The sequence below is a fragment of the Sceloporus occidentalis genome, unplaced genomic scaffold (genome assembly GCF_023333645.1).
Source record: "Sceloporus occidentalis isolate IW3139 unplaced genomic scaffold, rSceOcc1.0.p SCAF_6, whole genome shotgun sequence".
Lineage (NCBI taxonomy): Eukaryota > Metazoa > Chordata > Lepidosauria > Squamata > Phrynosomatidae > Sceloporus > Sceloporus occidentalis.
The window spans coordinates 52,520,018-52,537,864 of record NW_028316986.1 but is presented as its reverse complement, the minus strand read 5'-3'; the positions used below and the strand labels follow the sequence as shown (position 1 = coordinate 52,537,864).

Genomic DNA, 17,847 nt, shown 5'->3' with positions numbered 1-17,847 from the left:
ACCATTTAAAGTAGTGGCACACTGCATTATTCCTACAAGATAGATGCACCCGCCTCTGATGGACTATTTTGCAGTGTTGTGGAATGGGTAAAGGTAAAAGTATTCACCATTGACAAGTTTGGCAAGTCGTGTCTGACCATAGGAGGCAGTGCTCATCTCCATTACTACACCGAAGAGCCATCGTTGTCAGAGACAACTCTGTGACCATGTGGCCAGCATGACTGCGCAGAACTCTGTTTACCTTCCACCAGAGTGGTACCTATTTATCTACTTGCGTTGGCATGCTTTTGAATTGCTAGGTTGGCAGAAGCTGGGACTAGTGACAGGAGCTCACCCCATCATGCAGCACCCGGGCCTCGAATTGCCAACCTGCCAATCTTGCAATCAAGTCAACCACTTGAGCCATGCTTCCTTTCAAATTTGCTGTAGTCCAAGCAGCACGATTTCTTAATATTCTGTTTCATATGTGTATATGTATGTATATACATATGTAAGTATGTGTATATATTTTATGTACACACACATATATGTTTATATTCTCGTTCCTCTACGTTCGCTTTGGTTAAGGCACAGGACCCCCATGAATGTGGCAAAACCTCAAATAACAAGTATGCCATGTTTTCACCTGAGAGGACAACTCTCTGGGAATCTCTAGGTCTTCCGGTGCAACTCTGTGGTCAGCATCTGCCAGACACTGAGCACAGAATTGCCCTGGAGGAGCTACAAATGCTTAGTGGAGTGTTCTCTCTAGAAATCTCTAAATCCTTCAGTGCAACGTTTGGTTAAAGTTGACCATAGAGTTGTGCTGGAGGACCTAGATATTCCTAGAGAGAACATAATAAAATCTATGAATAATCAAAGCCGCAAATGTGGAGGGATGAGTGCACAGTACAGTATTACCTTGTGGTCAGAAACTCAATTTATAAATATTTTTATCAATGTGATATTAAAGGTTTCAGAGATCAATTGTATTTATGCAGTTTATTACGGAACGTAAAATTCTCATTCCAGTTTACAGATAGTATTGTGTAGGTCCAAAACACACTGCAGAAATAATCCAATTTGAGTCTGCTTTAATTGCTCAATACTAGGGAATTCTGTAGTTTTGTGAAACATTTAGCCTTCTCTGTCAGAGAGCTCTGGTGCCACAATAAACTACAATTCCCAGGATTCCCCAGTACTGAACCACGGCAGTTAAAGCAGTCTCAAACTGGATTATTTCTGCAGTGTGATTTGGACCTTAGTTAACACTATGAACAACTCAGATGTTTCTGAGCTGCAATCTGTCACTTGCAAAGGCTGTTTGTACTTTGGTTCAGTGGATATGACAAATAATATAAGGGTTTGAACTGGTCACCAGTTTGGCAATTAATGCACAAAATGTGGATTTTTCTTTTCTTTTTCTTTTTTTCTTTTCTTTTTTGCTGAGCCCAGAATTTTGAAAAATCAACTTGATCAAAATGCAGGAAGGTTAAAGCCCACTGACTTTCCATTTCATCATATCTTGATCATTTACAGAATTCCAAAAGCTATACTTGTTTAAATATGGAAGTAGGTCAGTGTAAACCTAAAAACAAAACTATTCAGGCCAATTATTTTAATCAGGTTTAATAGTAGCATTGCAGGAAAAGAGGAGAGGAAACTGATTGGAGAACTGGCAGGTGAGGAGGAGCATTCAGAATGACGTTTCTTGCTTAGTAGGATCATGTAGCTTCCAATCCAGGAAAGGTTTCTGGGCCAGCTTAGCCTAGCGGTTCCTTCGCATTCAAACAGAACACTCTTTCTGAAGTTCAAGTCCCGCGGGCGCTGTCTGGCCTTTTGGTCCCCCTAATGTTAGATTAAAATAATTGGCCTGAATAGTTTTGTTTTTAGGTTTACACTGACCTACTTCCATATTTAAACAAGTATAGCTTTTGGAATTCTGTAAATGATCAAGATATGATGAAATGGAAAGTCAGTGGGCTTTAACCTTCCTGCATTTTGATCAAGTTGATTTTTCAAAATTCTGGGCTCAGCAAAAAAGAAAAGAAAAAAAGAAAAAGAAAAGAAAAGAAAAATCCACATTTTGTGCATTAATTGCCAAACTGGTGACCAGTTCAAACCCTTATATTATTTGTCATATCCACTGAACCAAAGTACAAACAGCCTTTGCAAGTGACAGATTGCAGCTCAGAAACATTTGAGTTGTTCATAGTGTTAACTAAGGTCCAAATCACACTGCAGAAATAATCCAGTTTGAGCCCACTTTAACTGCTGTGGTTCAGTGCTAGGGAATCCTGGGAATTGTACTGTCTGACAGAGAAGGCTAAATGTCTCACGAATCTACAATTTAGCCTAGCATTGAGCCAGAACAGTTTAAGTGATCTCAGACCTGATTATTTCTGCAGTGTGTTTTGGACCAAAATATTTGAAAACTTCACCAGAAAAAAACTACCTCCCTACAAAACGTCCCTCAGCTGGCAAGCAAATGTAATCCTCATCATTGCTCCACACTAGCATTCAAGGGCATACAAGAGCCATGAGCTTTGGTAGCTTCTATCATGCAAAAAGTTAAATTAACATTCTGATCTTGTTGAAAGCAGGACAATGCTTTTTACAGAAAAAATAAAGAAAATCTCTGCAAGGATTCAGACCAGCCTTTCCAGAGTGGAAATTAAACTGATTGGGGAATGGATGGGAAAGGAGGAGCCTTTGTGTGTTTTGCTCAGTGACTGTTGTCTGCTCGGCTGCCTCTTGTACCTTCCAACCAACTGAGTTCCCTTGGGTCAGCTTAGCCCAGCGGTTCCTTCCACGATACCAAGAATCAACCGCCTATTCTCTGGAATAGTTAAAGCCCCGCGGGCGCTGTCTGGCCTTTTTGGCTTCCCCCCTTTAAAGTTCTTGAAATATATTTGGAGGAACAACATTTTTCTATTTCTATTTAAACTTGGAGACCCAGCGTGGTGTAGTGGTTTCAGCACTGGGCTACAACTCTGGAGGCCAGGGTTCAGGACCCTGCTCAGCTGTGGAAACCCACTGGGTGACCTTGGGCAAGTTACACTCTCTCAGTCTCAGAGCAAGGCAAAGGACCCCCCCCCCCCAGCAACAAAGCTTGCAAAAAAAAAAAACAAACCTGGAATAAGTTTGCCTTAGGGTTGCTGTTAGTCGGAAACGACGACGTACGCTTCCATGTTTCCTTATCCAAACAATTTAAGTGTTTGTCAATCCATAAGAGCCCCCAGATACGTGGGAGTAGCAAGTGTGCCACCATGCTTCAACTTCTTGGCAAAAGTATACCATCTGTCAAAAGCCTTTAAAATGGACAGATTTCAGATGAGAAACGTCTGAGTTGTTTATTTGATTTAGATCCTGCCTTTCTCCTTATGCAGGACCCATGGTGGCCTACAGCACTGAAAAAAACACCAAGATACAGTTAAAACATTATTTATACAACATTTTAAAAGAAACAACTGTACAATTAGAAAGGAGATTTGAACATTATAAAAACACTGATCATGATTTAAAAAAAAACACAAGCCCTACCACAGACCCATTTTGTTACCTACATTTTCAGCCCAAAGCCTGCTTGAAACAAAAGGCCTTATTTGTTGCTGCAGTGCCGTGTCATCCTTTATGGTGGGGACATTTGGTCACCCTGTTCAGAGAGGGTTTGTCATTGCCATCCTTTGAGGCTGAGAGTGTGTGACTTGCCCAAGGTCGCCCAGTAGGTTTTCTTCATGAGGGAGTCGGGATTTGAACACTGCTCTCCAGAGTCCTAGTCCAACACTCAAACTAAACCCCACTCTGATTCTTTACCTGTTTCTATATCTCCTCAACAATGATGCTAGCAGAGAACAAAAAAGAACTCAACACAAAATAACTTTAATGAAATTAAAACACACACACAACAACAGTGATGAAACTAAGCAAATTTACAGGAAAGGAAGTTATCAAGGCTGCAGCCAGAAGTAATCTGGTTTGATGCCACTTTAACTGCCATGGCTGGATGCTATGGAATTCTGGGAACTGTAGTTTGTTGTGGCACCAGAGCTAAACTGGTTTGAGGCCACTTGAACTGCCATGGCTCAATGCAATGGAGTTCTGGGAATGGTAGTTAGTTGTAGCACCAGAGCTAATCCAGATCCATACCACTTTAATGGCCATGTCTTAATGCCATGGAATTCTGGGAATAGTAGTTTGTTGTGGTGACTGAGGTAGACTGGTTTGACGCCACTTTTAACAGCCATGGCTCAATGCTGTGGAATTCTGGGAAACAAACTACCATTCCCAGAATTCCACAGCATTGAGCCATGACCATCAAAATGGTGCCAGACCGGTTTATTTCTACAGCGTGGCTGCAGCCTAAAACAACCTGGCCGCCAGTGGTGGCCTAAAACGTCCCCCTTTCGAGCCTTTCCCTTCAGGCCCGCTCCCCTCAGCCGCCCCTGAGAGGGACCGCGGCGGCGGGGTCAAATTGTGAGACACTTGGCGATAACAAGCAAACGCAACAAGGGCTGCATCAGGCATCGATTAACCCGGCCTGTCGCCGCTGCCCTTTTGGGGGCGGTCCTCTTCAACGGGGCTGAGGGCGCTTTTGCCCGGAGTGAGGCGGAGCTTATCCGCTCGAGCCGAGCGATTACTTCTGCCTGCAGCTTGCAGCCGGTCCGCGGAAAATGGCGGAGTGTTTTGGCGGCGAAAGCGGCGGCGACGGAGGAGGAGGCGGAGGGAAGGATTCGGGGCCTCCGAAGGGTCCGGATCGAACTTGGTGCCTGAAGCGAGTGGGCATGAATGGAGAGTGGCTGCTGCTGGAAGACGGGGGCGAGGTGAGCGCCTGGCCCAGGCCGCCGCCTCTTCCTCCTCCCTGGGGCTCAGCGCCTGAGGGAAAGGGGCGCTCGCAGGGAGAGAGCGAGGCAGCGCCCCCTGACGCCTGGCTGCAGAAGTGCAGCCTGATCGTGGTTCTTCTGCCGTTTGTGGGATTCTTAACCAGGGGGAATGATGGTTCAGAGACACAGCAGTGTCCAAAGGCCAGGCTGCTCCTTCTCAAGGGGTGGGAGTCAGAGGTATGATGGCCCTGTTAGTCTGCAGAGAGGTCTTGTAGCGCCGTTGAGACTGACTGACTGGAAGAAAGAAGCTGCAAGCATGAGCTTTCATAGACTTCCTCAGATGCATTTGGTGCATCTCCCAATGCAAGGCTTCCTTAGAAAGAAGGTAGGAGCATGAGCATCACCAAACGCATCTCAGGAAGTAGACTTTAGTCCACGAAAGCTCATGCCGCCAACTTCTTTCTCAAAGGTCGGTGCTGGGTCCCTTTGCATGCAGACAGTCCAGGAGAGTCTTTCATCTGCTTTCACCTTAAAGCTGGCTCCTTCCAGTGGCACAAGTCAGAGATACAGCTGTGTAAGTCTGTAGAATCCGTATCTAGAGAGATTACTTTGGGACTGACTGAAAGAACGGAGTTGGCAGCATGAGCTCTTGTAGATTTCAGTCTGCTTCCTCACTCAGTTTCTGTGGGGTAATTTATGTTTTCCAAGGCTTCAGCCTTTGGCAAGGAAACAAAAATATTGAATATCAAAAATGTCAAATCCAAGCCTGTTAGGCTCTAGCTTTAAATTAGCTGATTAGCAGAAATGTGCCTTTCTCTAACTTGGCTTTTCCTAAGGACTCAGGCTGACTCCAAAAACAAACATGTACTTTGTAGTTTAAAACAAAAGCTTACCAATGGCTTTAATCTATATTTACATAGAAGCTATATCACAATCTAGCTAGTGAACAGTTCAGGTCAAAGGAATACAGTCACTCCGCCCTCCTTTTTCACCCCCCCCCCTGGAAAATGAAAAAACCCGCATATTGAAGCCCAGTTGGCTTGAATGGAGGTGCGCTCCCGCAGGGGTGTGCAAGCATGTGCCATGGGTTTGCACCCCATTTTAACTCCCTCCTTTCCTATTTCTGAATGAAGCTGGGTTTGAAGAAAACATAAAGTGTTATTACTAGCTTTGACTTGTTTCTGCATGTTAGGCTGTAGTCCTCTTTCCATGTAAGCAGATGCTTTCATTTGTGGAGAGCAAACAGGAGTTTAGAAGGTTTAAAAATAATAACATACATTGATTTATTAATACTGAGGAGGGAACTAGCTTGTTTTCTGCTGCTCCAGAAAACAGGACCCGGAGCAATGGATGCAAGCTCCAGGAAAAGAGATTCCACCTCAACATTAGGAGGAACTCCTGACAGCAAGGGCTGTTCGACAGTGGAACACACTCCTTCCTCGGAGTGCAGTGGAGTCTCCTTCGTTAGAGGTCTTTAAGCAGAGGCTGGATGGCCATCTGTCAATGGGGATGCATTGATTGAGATTTCCTGCATGGCAGGGAGTTGGACTGGATGGCCCTTGTGGTCTCTTCCAACTCTATTATTATTATTATTATTATTATTATTATTCTATGAAATTAAGCAATGGAAATGCATGCATGGTGGTTTAAGACACTTCATTGAACTATAGCATGAATTGTATGAACACAGCGTACCGTTTTTGCAGCACTCACATCCAGATAATATGTTGACAAAGGTGGATGCTAACTGTTTGTTCATTTGTTTAGGTAACTATAGGTCGGGGAGCTGGTGTCACATACCAGCTGATGTCAAAATCTTGTCCACTGATGATCTCTCGGAACCACTGTGTTTTCAAGCAAAATACTGGAGGCCAGTGGACAGTGACTGATAACAAGGTACAGAAAGTCATTAGAAATCAAGTGATGTGGAGAGGCTGAACATGGAACTGAGTAGGAGAATGTTGGCTGGAAAGCTGGAGGACCATATCAACTATAGAAACATATGTTTGACTTGTATGCAGTTTACAGAAATCAAGGCTTAATTATGATGCAAGCCTGATTCAACAACCCCAATGAGAATTATCTGCAGAATACGGAATGTCGTGTTCTGTTATAGAACACTTTCTATTTATGGTCAATTTATGATAGTGTCCAAAGATTATGTTTCCAGAAACCATCCCCCTGCTTGCATGTTTCTCTGTCCAGTTTTGGGTTGTATCAACTGTTGTGCAAACTGTTTAAGGGTTCCAGAAGGAATTTTATGGGGGAGGAGCAGGAGGGGATGGAATAACTGAAGGCACTGCTTGTGAAGTCTATAACGGAACTGGCCTGAAACAGACAGGCCAAATGGAGTGGCTTTTGGCTGCTTGGGGGTGTAGCGTTCACATGACTTACGCCCCCAGAGCGGTCGGAAGCTGCTCTGAGACCGCCTGATGTGGCCCTGAGCTGTCAGCAAAAGGAGCGGCTTTAGTTCGGTCCCTCCTGGCTGCCCATTTGGGACTGCACCAGCAGCCTACTTCAAGAGCGGGCCATCCAGTTGCTGGGGTCCTGGGACACTCGGGGCCTGATTGGGGCTAGAGTGGCCAGAGGCCACTCCTAGCTGCTGGTCTACTTTGCCCCTGTTGCAGAACAAAAAAGTCTAGGGGGAAAAAAGGAGCAATGATCATAGAATAGCAATAGTTTTATTGGAAACAAACTGGAAGAGTTGGATAAAAAATGAAAGGGATAGATAAAATATATTCAATCCTGCAAACAGACAAAAATGCTGTGGTCTGTGTGCAAAGCCCAAAGATAAGCTTCTGAGGCAAATGTGTAAAAGAGCCGGTGTAGCCAATATGTACTAGGCTAAAGAACTATAAATCCCAACGAATAAATCAAATATTGGAGATGTCATACATATAAAATACAAATACAACTGAGGTTTTCAACACCTCCAAGGACACAAATAGGAGGGATAACATAGAAAGCCCATTACAAGTGGTAAATTGATAAAATAGGACCAAACGCGTTTCGACAAAGAGTCTTTGTCGGTGGTCGGAATAGGCTGTTGTTACAGCATGGGAGATATATCAATATATGTAGATACACCCGGTGAAAGTAAGTAGTTAGTTGTCCAAGATGGACAGCAACCTGGATGTATTCATCTGTGGGACATTGATTCTTAAAATATATGTAGCAGTAGACTTCCAATCCAAAAGGATTTTTTCCTCTGTAAGAGATATTTGTCTTTACATTTGTTTTGGGTCCCCCCCCCCCCATTTTTTTTGGAAGACTAATGATTTAGAATAATTGTTTAGAAGCCCACCCGCAAATCATGGCTGTACTATATCTGTTCTTATTCACATATAAAAGGAATATATTTCACATCATGAAATGTAGAACCGATAGCTGAAACAGTGACAAGAATACTGGATTAACAACTGTATTGAAAATGTATTGTAATTAAGAGTTCCATTTTTGACTGACAGTATGCAGTGCTCCCCATGGACATCTAACCATATTACAGGTTGTCTGGGTTCTTGAGCCATCTGAATTTAGAATACTTAGGGGCTTTCTACATTGCCATTTGGGACGTCCTCCGGACGTCCCATTTTAAAAAAGGGGCGTCTCTTTTAGACGCCCCATGGCCTAGTACGGACTCCGTCCGTACAAGATGGCGGCGCCCCTTCTACATGGGCGCCGCCATCTTTACGTATCGGACGCACAGCGTCCAGACGCGTCGCGCCGCTGCTGACGTAGCGAGCGCGCCCCTGGCGCCTCGCTACGTCGCAAACGCGACGCAAAAAGAAGCTCCATTTTGGAGCTTCTTTTTTCGGTCCGCGCGGGAGTCGGGCCGTCTGAAGGCTCCGGCTCCCCCGCGGACCTTCTGGCGGCGGCGGCAGACCGCCGCAAAGCGGCGGTCTGTACCCCGCCTTACTCTCCATATTTCCTTAAGGTTTCTGAATGGCAGCTTTTTTAAAGAGAGAATTTTCCCAGCCATTAATCTGTTTCAACAAGTAGCTGTTGCTTTCCTACCCTCTGCGCCTTTGATGACTCTCTATTGGCTCATGACATAGTCCATAATGGAAATAATCCAACTGACAGCCAATCAGCTTCACAGGTCACTTCTGGGGGGGATATAGTTTAAGATGGTGCCAGAAGGAGCCCACCAGCCCTAACATTCTCGATCTTTCTGTTTCTTTTATCATCAAGTGTATTTTCAGATCATGTAGGTAAGGTTGTTGCAGAATCCAAACTGACCATGCATTTTCTGTGCCAGGACTGTTTGCTGGGTTTTGTTCAGCAATTCACATATCATCAGCTAAATTCCTGGTAGAGTAAAAAACACTGCTCCCAAGGTAGAAAAAAAATGCCTGGCGCCATTAAGATCTGTAAAGTGGGTGGATACTAGAGTTAGGGCCTTCCCTAATAGCCCTTGAATAGATATTGTTTTGAAGAGGGCTTTGTAAATTATTTGCTGTCTTTGCCTATTAGTTGAAAGGATTTTATTATATAAGTTACCTTTGTTCCTGGTTTAATCTTGAATTTCTTTAAAATTATTTTAGCATCTTATTACATTGATGAAGTATGTTGTGTTTTATATGGTAAACCATTTTGGAAAGATAGTGGTCTTCAATAGTGATTGAGAAATGTATTGTATTAAAAGAATCCATCCAAATATACAGTGGGTCCTCGCCTTACGCGGGGATCCTTTCCGGATCCCTCCGCGTAAGGCGAATTCCGCCTATGCTCAAGCCCCATTGGAAACAATGGGGCTTATGCGCGGTGGCGTGGCGGCGCGTGGGGCGCAACGGGCGCACACGCCCATTCAATTGAATGGGATGCGCCGCCCCTTCTGCCCCGCACACGCCCCGCGGCTTGAGCGCATATGCTCAAGCCGTGTAAAGCACGCCCGCGTATGACGCGGTGCACTGTACTTATGTCTTACAAGAGGTAAGAAACTTGGTGAAGTGCTTGATTTACTGATCTTGAGGTTTACAGCCTTTTTAGTTTTGTTTTTAGTTTATTATTTAAGGCGACACATTGTTTCTTTGTTTTTTATTTACACACACACACACACATACACTTTATTCATTTATTTGGCAGAAAACAAAGCCGCTTCTGTAGTCCTTCTCTTTCTTAAAGATTTATTTTTATCTTTCCTAGAGTCTAAATGGTGTCTGGCTGAATTGTGAACGCATAGATCCATCAAAGCCCTATTGCTTACAAGAAGGTGATTTTATCCAATTAGGAGTGCCTTTAAAACACAGAGAAACAGCTGAATATGAATATACAATAATAAGGGAAGAATGGAAGAATGTTTGTTCATTTTTAGCATTCAGAAATGACCAGCTACCTGAAAAAACAAAGGACATGAGAACTAAACGTAAAATTAGTTTGGAAGAATCAGAAGCATCTGGAGCAGAAGGACCCTCTAATTCCAGATTAAAAAGAGACAGCGTGTCTTTTGAAAATGACTCGTTTGGGAAATCTGAGGGAGTCAGGACAGAACTATCCAAACAACCACCAGAAAGCGTGGATATAGCACTGCATTCTCCAAAACCAAGCAAAAAGGAAAAGAAGAAAAATCATTGTAGCGCTGCTCAGCCAGAACATGGCTTATGCATCAAATCTAAAGACCCAAAGATTCCAGGTTTGGCACAGTCTTGGAATGGCTTGGAACAAATAATGAAAACTCTGGCAGATATGACAAAGTTAAAAACCAAGATGCAGGAGACACGAACAGCAGTGTTGAATGTGAGACAAAAAAATAAGAAATCTGTTCCAAAAGAGATCCAGGTTTTGGAGAAAGAGTTACAAGACTTGCAGGACCAGTTATGTACAGAACAGGAGCAACACCAGCAGCGTGTAGAACAACTGGAGAAAAACTTCTGTGAGGAGCTGGAGGTGGGTACAAGCAGGTACACTATACCGTTAGGTACTATTTGAAAATGTGCAGATTTTGAAGCTAAGCTGAAAACAATGATGTGATGGGGAAAAATCCAACTTTTTAGCACTTGCAAACTACCCACATCTAATTTTCATTACTGAAGTTTCATACAGTGCAGTCTTATACCTATCTATGAAGAAGTCACATTTTGTTTAATGGGGCTTACTCTCAGAAAAGTAGATATTGCATTGCAGCCTTAGTGTTTTTTCTAGTGTGGCACATGGCTAACCTTTCACTACCATGGTTAACTTACTTGAAACTAGTTTAGCTTCCTTTCTAAAATCTTAAATTGTTTTGGCTATTTGTGCAAGAAGGATTGATGCATCACACTTTTCCTGAACTGAAATATCTTAGTATAGGAAGAGGTGTGTGCAGCTTCTTCTGTGAAATGTTTTTGTAGTTATGTGCTTTCAAATCGTTTCTGACTTATGATAACTTTGAAATGAAACTTGGCAATATTTGGTCAGAGAGGGTTGCCATTGTCTTCCTCTGGGGCTGAGACAGTGTTTCCATGGCTGAGTGGAGATTTGAACCCTGCTCTCCTGAAGTCCTAGTCCAGCAATACTATACTACAAAACTTTATTGCAGTGTTCACTTGTCCATCAGACTGCTTGTTGAGTTTTATTCCATGCTTCATCCATAGTGGTATAGATGCTTTTTACTGTTCTGAAGAGATTTCTTTGTGGGAAAAATATTGTGTGAAGCAGTCCATTCCAGGTCAGCCATGTAAGCCCGCTGAGTAACCTTGAACAAATCACAAATTCCACTCCAAAATTTATATTAACGAATACAGTGTTTAAATCTTATTCTGATAATTTTATGGTGGGATATGAGAGCTATCTTGGTTTAGTGGTTTGAGTGTTGGATTAGGATTCTGGAGACAAGGGTTCAAATTCTGGGTCAACCATGTAAACCCACTGGGTAACCTTGAACAAATCACATGCTCTCAGCCTCCGTGGAAGGCCATGGCAAACCTCTGAACAAATCTTGCCTAGAAAACGCCATGACAGATTCACGTCAGGGTTGCCATAAGATGGAAATAGCTTGAAGGCGCACCACCACCACCATACAAGGATGTAGTCATTGTTTTCAATAGCTCCTTTACTTTTTGTCAAAATGCTCTTTTGAACCTCGCGTGGAAGTGAGGACTACAAAGCGCATAGACTAGGAAGGCACGTAAGATTTATTTCTACAAAGAATGCATTTGCAGTAAAGATCAGGCAAAATAACTGCAACCACAGTTGAAGTGTAGCTCTTGGCATACTTGATTTAGCTTTAAAATGACTGTGTTTACTAGCTTGTAACCCACAAGTGTGATTTCAAGTGCTCAAGGAGATCAGTATTGAAATTCAAGGCAGCAGCAGGTTTAATACAGATGGTGAAGTGAATGAATGGTTTTTATCTGGTGGGTATAGTTACATAGCCACTTCAGTGGGATTTACAATTAGAGTTTTAGAATATTAGCTATTCTGAATTCTAAATATTAAGAGTTTTAGAAGATAGGACAGAGAAATATGTTTATGTTATTTGCAAGAAATTCCAAACATGCAGTCATTTCAGCTGTGTAATCCCCTCTCTCTCTCTCTCTCTCTCTCTCTCTCTCTCTCTATATATATATATATATATAAACCACATTTTTGTTTTACTGTTATTCCAGCTCCCTGTGTTCCCCAAAATCTTCAAAACATTGCACATACTTGTACCATCTAGTTTTATTTTATTGTAGCATTGGATTCTATCACACTACAGTCAGTTGCTCAATAAACTATTCAGCTTCACCAAGTCAATTTGTTCCCAGATTTTCTGTATACTTCTGTTTTACTTCCACTTTGATAGTTTTCACAAGGATCACACATATAATTACAGCCAAAGGCATGCATTTGGGTGGGAAAATTTCTATTTAAGATGGGGAACAAAAGGCTTAAACCAGTGATGGCGAACCTATGGCACGCGTGCCAGAGGTGGCACTCAGAGCCCTCTCTGTGGGCACATGTGCCATCGCCCCATCACAGAGTTTTCCAGAGTTTGTTACTAGAAAGCCAGAAGGACATGGCACTTTGCAATTAATAAGTGGTTTTTGGGTTGCAGTTTGGGCACTCAGCCTCTAAAAGGTTCTCCATCATTGGCTTAAACACAATTTAATAAGCATATGTGCCTAAATCCAGTTATTAATCTCTGCTAGAGCTGAATGGGAAGTCAACACTTAGATCCCAACATAGCCTCAATCTACCTGCTAGACCCAAACAGCGCAGACTAACCAAATCGGTATATAGTTGTCCATCCATATTCGCTAGGGTTAGGGGAACAAGACCCCCGTGAATATGGAAAAACTGCAAATAACAAAACCACTGTTTTTACCTGACAGGACACCTCTCTAGGAATCTCTAGGTCCTCCAGTGCAACTCTGTGGTCAATGTCCAACATACACTGACCATAGAATGGCACTGGAGTAGCTACAAATGGTCTTTCAGTGCAACTTTTAGTTAAAGTTGACCACAGAGTTGCACTGGAGGACCTAGACAGTCATAGAGAGAACATATTAATGAAATCCGTGAATAATCAAAACCGCAAATATGGAGGTATGACTGTATATAGGTGTACTTTGATTTGGTGAGTTTGCTCTTTTTGGGACTAGCAATTGGATTTAGGCCATGATGACAATCAAAATCATACTGAATCAAAATATGTCTTTAAACACTATTTTTCAAGTGTTTTTGAATAGTAAGGGCTTTGCTCAGTAAGGCCCTGTACACACCTGCCATTAAGGCCGGCGTGGGGGCAGAGTCGGGGTGCAGCCGACTCCATTCCCCCCAGGTTGCCCTGACACTGTGCGCTGCTCCATATGGTGTCATGGCACTCCTCCAGCGCTGCGTCCATATGACACAAGCCAAAGGAGTGCCATATAGCTGCGGCAACGTGGATTTTGCACCCTCGAAAGGCTAGATCAGGGCCGTGGCATGAGGTTTCCGCAGCCCCAATCTGGCTAGGAAGGTGCGAGGCCATCCCTTAGGGACTGTATGTACAGCCTCAGTCACTGTGGTAATTTATCCACAGTAAAATACTTAGTTTTTGTTCAGAGTGTTATCCATATTTGTCCATCCATCCCTCACTTTATTTATATCCTGCTTTTCTCTCAGACTTATGCAGAAGGTGTCTTACAAAGGAAGACGATTGTAATAAAAGTTGAGATTTAAACTACTAATTAACCACAGAATTAAAACTATATTTAAGAGATTACTTTAAAACAAAGATGAGAAACAATACTGCACCATAAAAAGCCATTCTCTTGTTACAAACAATCCCCAAAGGCTTGCTGGAATAGAAATGTCTTATACGGATACTGAAAAGACAACAAAGAAGAAGCCACCCTACCATCTCTAGGGCGTGAGTTGCAAAGTGTGAAAGCAGTTACAGAGAAGGCCCTGGGCTATGTTCCAGCCCAATTGTACCTCTGAAGAGAGTGGGATAGAGAGAAGGATTCCCTTCCCCTCCCCCGCCCCGTAAAGATCTTAGAGCTTGTGCAGGCTCATATGTAACACCTAGTTCTTCAGATATCCTGGATTTGAGCTGTAAAAGGCTTTATAGGCATAATCAGCACTTTGTATTATACCCATAAACAGACTGGCAGTGAAGCTGTTGCAACAAGGGAGGTTTGCACTCCCTGTAATCAGCATCTGTTGGCAGTCTGGCTGCACCTCTTTGGACCAGTGGAGTTTCTAAAAGCTTTTCAAATGCAGCCACGTGTAGAGAGTATGTTACAGTAATCCAGTTGGGATGTAACTGTAGTACATGGCCAAGTCAGATGTTACAAAGAATGGGTGTAGCTGGTGCACTAGCTTTGACCATGCAAATGTACTGGTCACTGCACAAATCTGAGGATCCAGGTTCAGGGCTGAATCCAGACATACACCTGAGCTGCAGACTTATCTCTCCAGGCAAAGTGTCCATTCCTAGCATAGGTCATCCAACAAGGTGACCTAATTTGTTTCTATCCCACAATCAGGCCTGAAGCCAATGGAAATGAATAGACATAATTGCTCTCATCCTCAAACTCCTGGAGCTGGGAAGCCACCCTGTACTCCCAGTATCTTGCTCAAAAAAGGTATTGAGATCGAGCCAATAATTATGAAATAGAGTGGGATCCAGGGAGACTCTTTTAAACAAGAGCCTTACAACTGCCTCCTTTAGGCAAGTTGGAACCACTGCTGGAGAGAGGCACTGAACATTCTCATTATCCAGTCCCCTTCTGACCTCTTTGATAAGCCAGGAGAGGCAAGGGTCTAGCAAGGGAGTTGGTATCAAAGAATTCTGTCTACATCCTCTGGCTGTGGAAGTTGAAAACTTTCCATCAACACTGGACAAGCAGGGGAACAAGATTATGTCCACTGGATCTATATTAATTATAGTATCCATGTCAGAATGGATCTGAGCAATTTTATTTGCAAAGTGCTTAGCAAAATGTTCACAGTGGGCTACTAGTAGTCTAGATTGTGCTCTTCTGAGTCAAGATGTAAAGCACTTAATGACTTGAAACAGCTCGGCAGGATAGCCATTTACAGATGCAATTGTGGCAGAGAAAAAAAGAGTTTTTTTTTTGCTATTCACATTGCAGTGGAATAAGCCTTCAGATAGGCTGTAGCCAGTGTTTGGTCCGAGTTACTCTGAGTTTTCCACCAGTCTCACTCTAGTTACTGTCTCACTTGCTTCATTGCAGCCAGCAGCCTAGAGAATTAGGGAGTTAGTTCAGCTCTACTTGAGAAGGGAGACAAGAGCAGTTGTATCCACCTCTCTGGCCCTTTCCCCATTCCAGAGGCCAACCCGGGCCTCAACAGAATCACCTGCAGATGTAACAGGAAACTCCCAAAGAGTCATCAGGAATGTATCCAGTCTCCTGGGGTGATCATCATAATCGACCCACTCATGCTGCTGAAGTTATATGACCCAGTTAGTATAAATCTGGACAGGTAGTGATCTATCCATGACAACAAAACTATAGAAAGTCATCCAGATACTTATCATCATAAGACAAGGTCCAGAATGTGCATGGCAGCATGAGTGCAGCCAGATATCACTCAGTAGACATGATGTTCTGAGCCACTCTTGAAAGGGAAGGTTTGTAATGGATGTTGAAATCTTCCAGCACCTCAAGCAGAGGGGACTTGAAACACCAAATCTGAGACTCATCTGACTAGCCCAGGAAGGCAGATTGTAAAGCAGTCCCTGTTCTTTCCCAGTCACAGTCACAATCCCTGTTCTTTCCCAGTCACCCACCTTCGAATACACACACCTGAACCCTGCAGACTAAAGGATAGGGTACCTGGTCAATGGACTGGGATCATCATAGACCATCGCAACCCCCCTCCCCTGGATCTTGCCTCCTGCTGCACCAAGAAATCTGGTATGCAAAGCTGAAAGTGATCCACCTCCTACTCCACCCCCTCCCTGGTAGCCAGAGAAAGAAAGATAGTCCTTGTTCTTTCCCCACTTTTTTTTCAGCCTGAGTGGCATTCAGTAGCAATGTGGGGGAGCCCAAAGAACATGACACGCCTGCCATTTTTGACACTTGAAGTGAAGCAGAGCAGCAGTGGCAATTTTTAATAGGGCTTTCTGTATAAGTCTTGTGAAGCTGGACAGTTTCTACAGAGAGACATATACGGTAAGCTGCTATTAAAAATGCCCACCAACGCTCCACTCTGCTTCAATTGTCCCAAATGGATGTGCTGCATTCTTCAGTCTCCCCCATGTTGCTACTAAAAACTACTTGGGCTTTTGGAAGGTGAGGAAGGAGGGAGGGCTTTCTTTCTTTCTCTTCTTTGGGCAAGGGAGGGGTAATAGGGTGGGTATGCTGCTTCCCCACCAACAGAGGCTTCTTGCCTCTGCTTGTTTTCATTGTGATAGTAGTGGGTAGAGGCAGGTTGCTTTCCTTGTTCTTCTCATGCACACACACCCTTTCAGGTCACATTCTCTTTCTTTTACCTCATTTATATTCCCTTCCTGATCTGTATTTCTATACATGGAGTCATTTTAAGACAGCAATGTCCTCAATGTATACATGGTATTGACATATGAGAATATACAGTATATTAACTTAATATCTAATAAATGAAATAAAAATTTTTCTTTGAAAAATCCAGAACATCACAGATGATCAGGTCCAGTGTGGCATGAAAGAGATGTATGATGTCTTTGTAGTATGATTTATTAAACGAGTGCCGTAACATCCTTTAGTTAGAACAAGTAAAAAAAAGCTATTCTAAGTCTCAATATTATATTGCTTATAAAATGACACCTGTTGAGCTAATATCCATGGAATCCACTAGATGAGGTCTGCAACTGTGCAGAAGGCGAAGCAACCCTACAAATGTTGCCAGTAGTGTGCGCACAAACACGCAAAATCAAAATTGTTGAAAATTGAAACATCTACACATTTTTTTCAGTTTCTATCAAATTTTGATTAAAATAATGTGCTTTATTCAGGCTTGTCAAGGATGAAAATTCTTTATTAATTAGGTGATGTTTTGAGCAACAATGAGCCCAACAGTTGTTGCAGATGTCTAGTTGGAGATGGACTTTTTTCTTTTGAGCAAGGAAATGGCTACTGTCACTCTTGAAGTTGCACCTTATTAGAGAAGAACTATTATAACTGCTGTTTGGGTCTTATACTTTCTGTCTCTCTTGCACATGGTTGAAAGAGGAAAAAGGAAGCACAATGATATTACAGAAAACAAAAAGCTAAGATTTCCTAAACATTAAATAATGGGATGTTTTAATGTTAAAATTGTAATGTATAGGGGTATATGTGTCTGATTAGTCAAAATTAAATCTTAATTGAAGAGTATCTCTTCAGATTTTGATTTTGTACAGTCAGCACCAATCTTTGTTTTGTACAGTCAGCACCAATCTTGTGTTATATCTTTGAATTGCAAGAAAGAAAATAGAATGTATTTGAGTTCTTTTAGCACATTGTTTTGTTAGCTTCACAATCTTGTTGCTATTTGTAGTTCTGTGCTTTCCTTTTATTCTTCACAAGCATCCTTTTTTTAGGGAGCAAAGGAGGAGGGAGAAGAGAAACTAAAGGAACAACTTGACCAGATTTTAATGCAGGTAATGTAGTAC

General features: G+C 42.7%; 1 protein-coding gene across 3 annotated transcripts in view; it reads left to right on the top strand.

Moving 5' to 3' along the window:
- The first annotated feature begins 4,641 nt into the window (after window positions 1–4,641).
- Window positions 4,642–17,847, top strand: part of RNF8 (ring finger protein 8) — a 36,452-nt gene continuing 23,246 nt past the window's right edge. For 2 of the 3 annotated variants that reach the window (XM_089529609.1, XM_089529611.1), the window contains exons 1-4: window positions 4,642–4,802; window positions 6,570–6,698; window positions 9,948–10,688; window positions 17,776–17,835. In XM_089529609.1, coding sequence (XP_089385735.1) covers window positions 4,653–4,802; window positions 6,570–6,698; window positions 9,948–10,688; window positions 17,776–17,835 — 1,080 coding nt within the window. In that variant the 5' untranslated portion in view covers window positions 4,642–4,652. The remainder of the gene's footprint in view (window positions 4,803–6,569; window positions 6,699–9,947; window positions 10,689–17,775; window positions 17,836–17,847) is intronic. The other variant, XM_089529610.1, reaches the window with a different exon arrangement.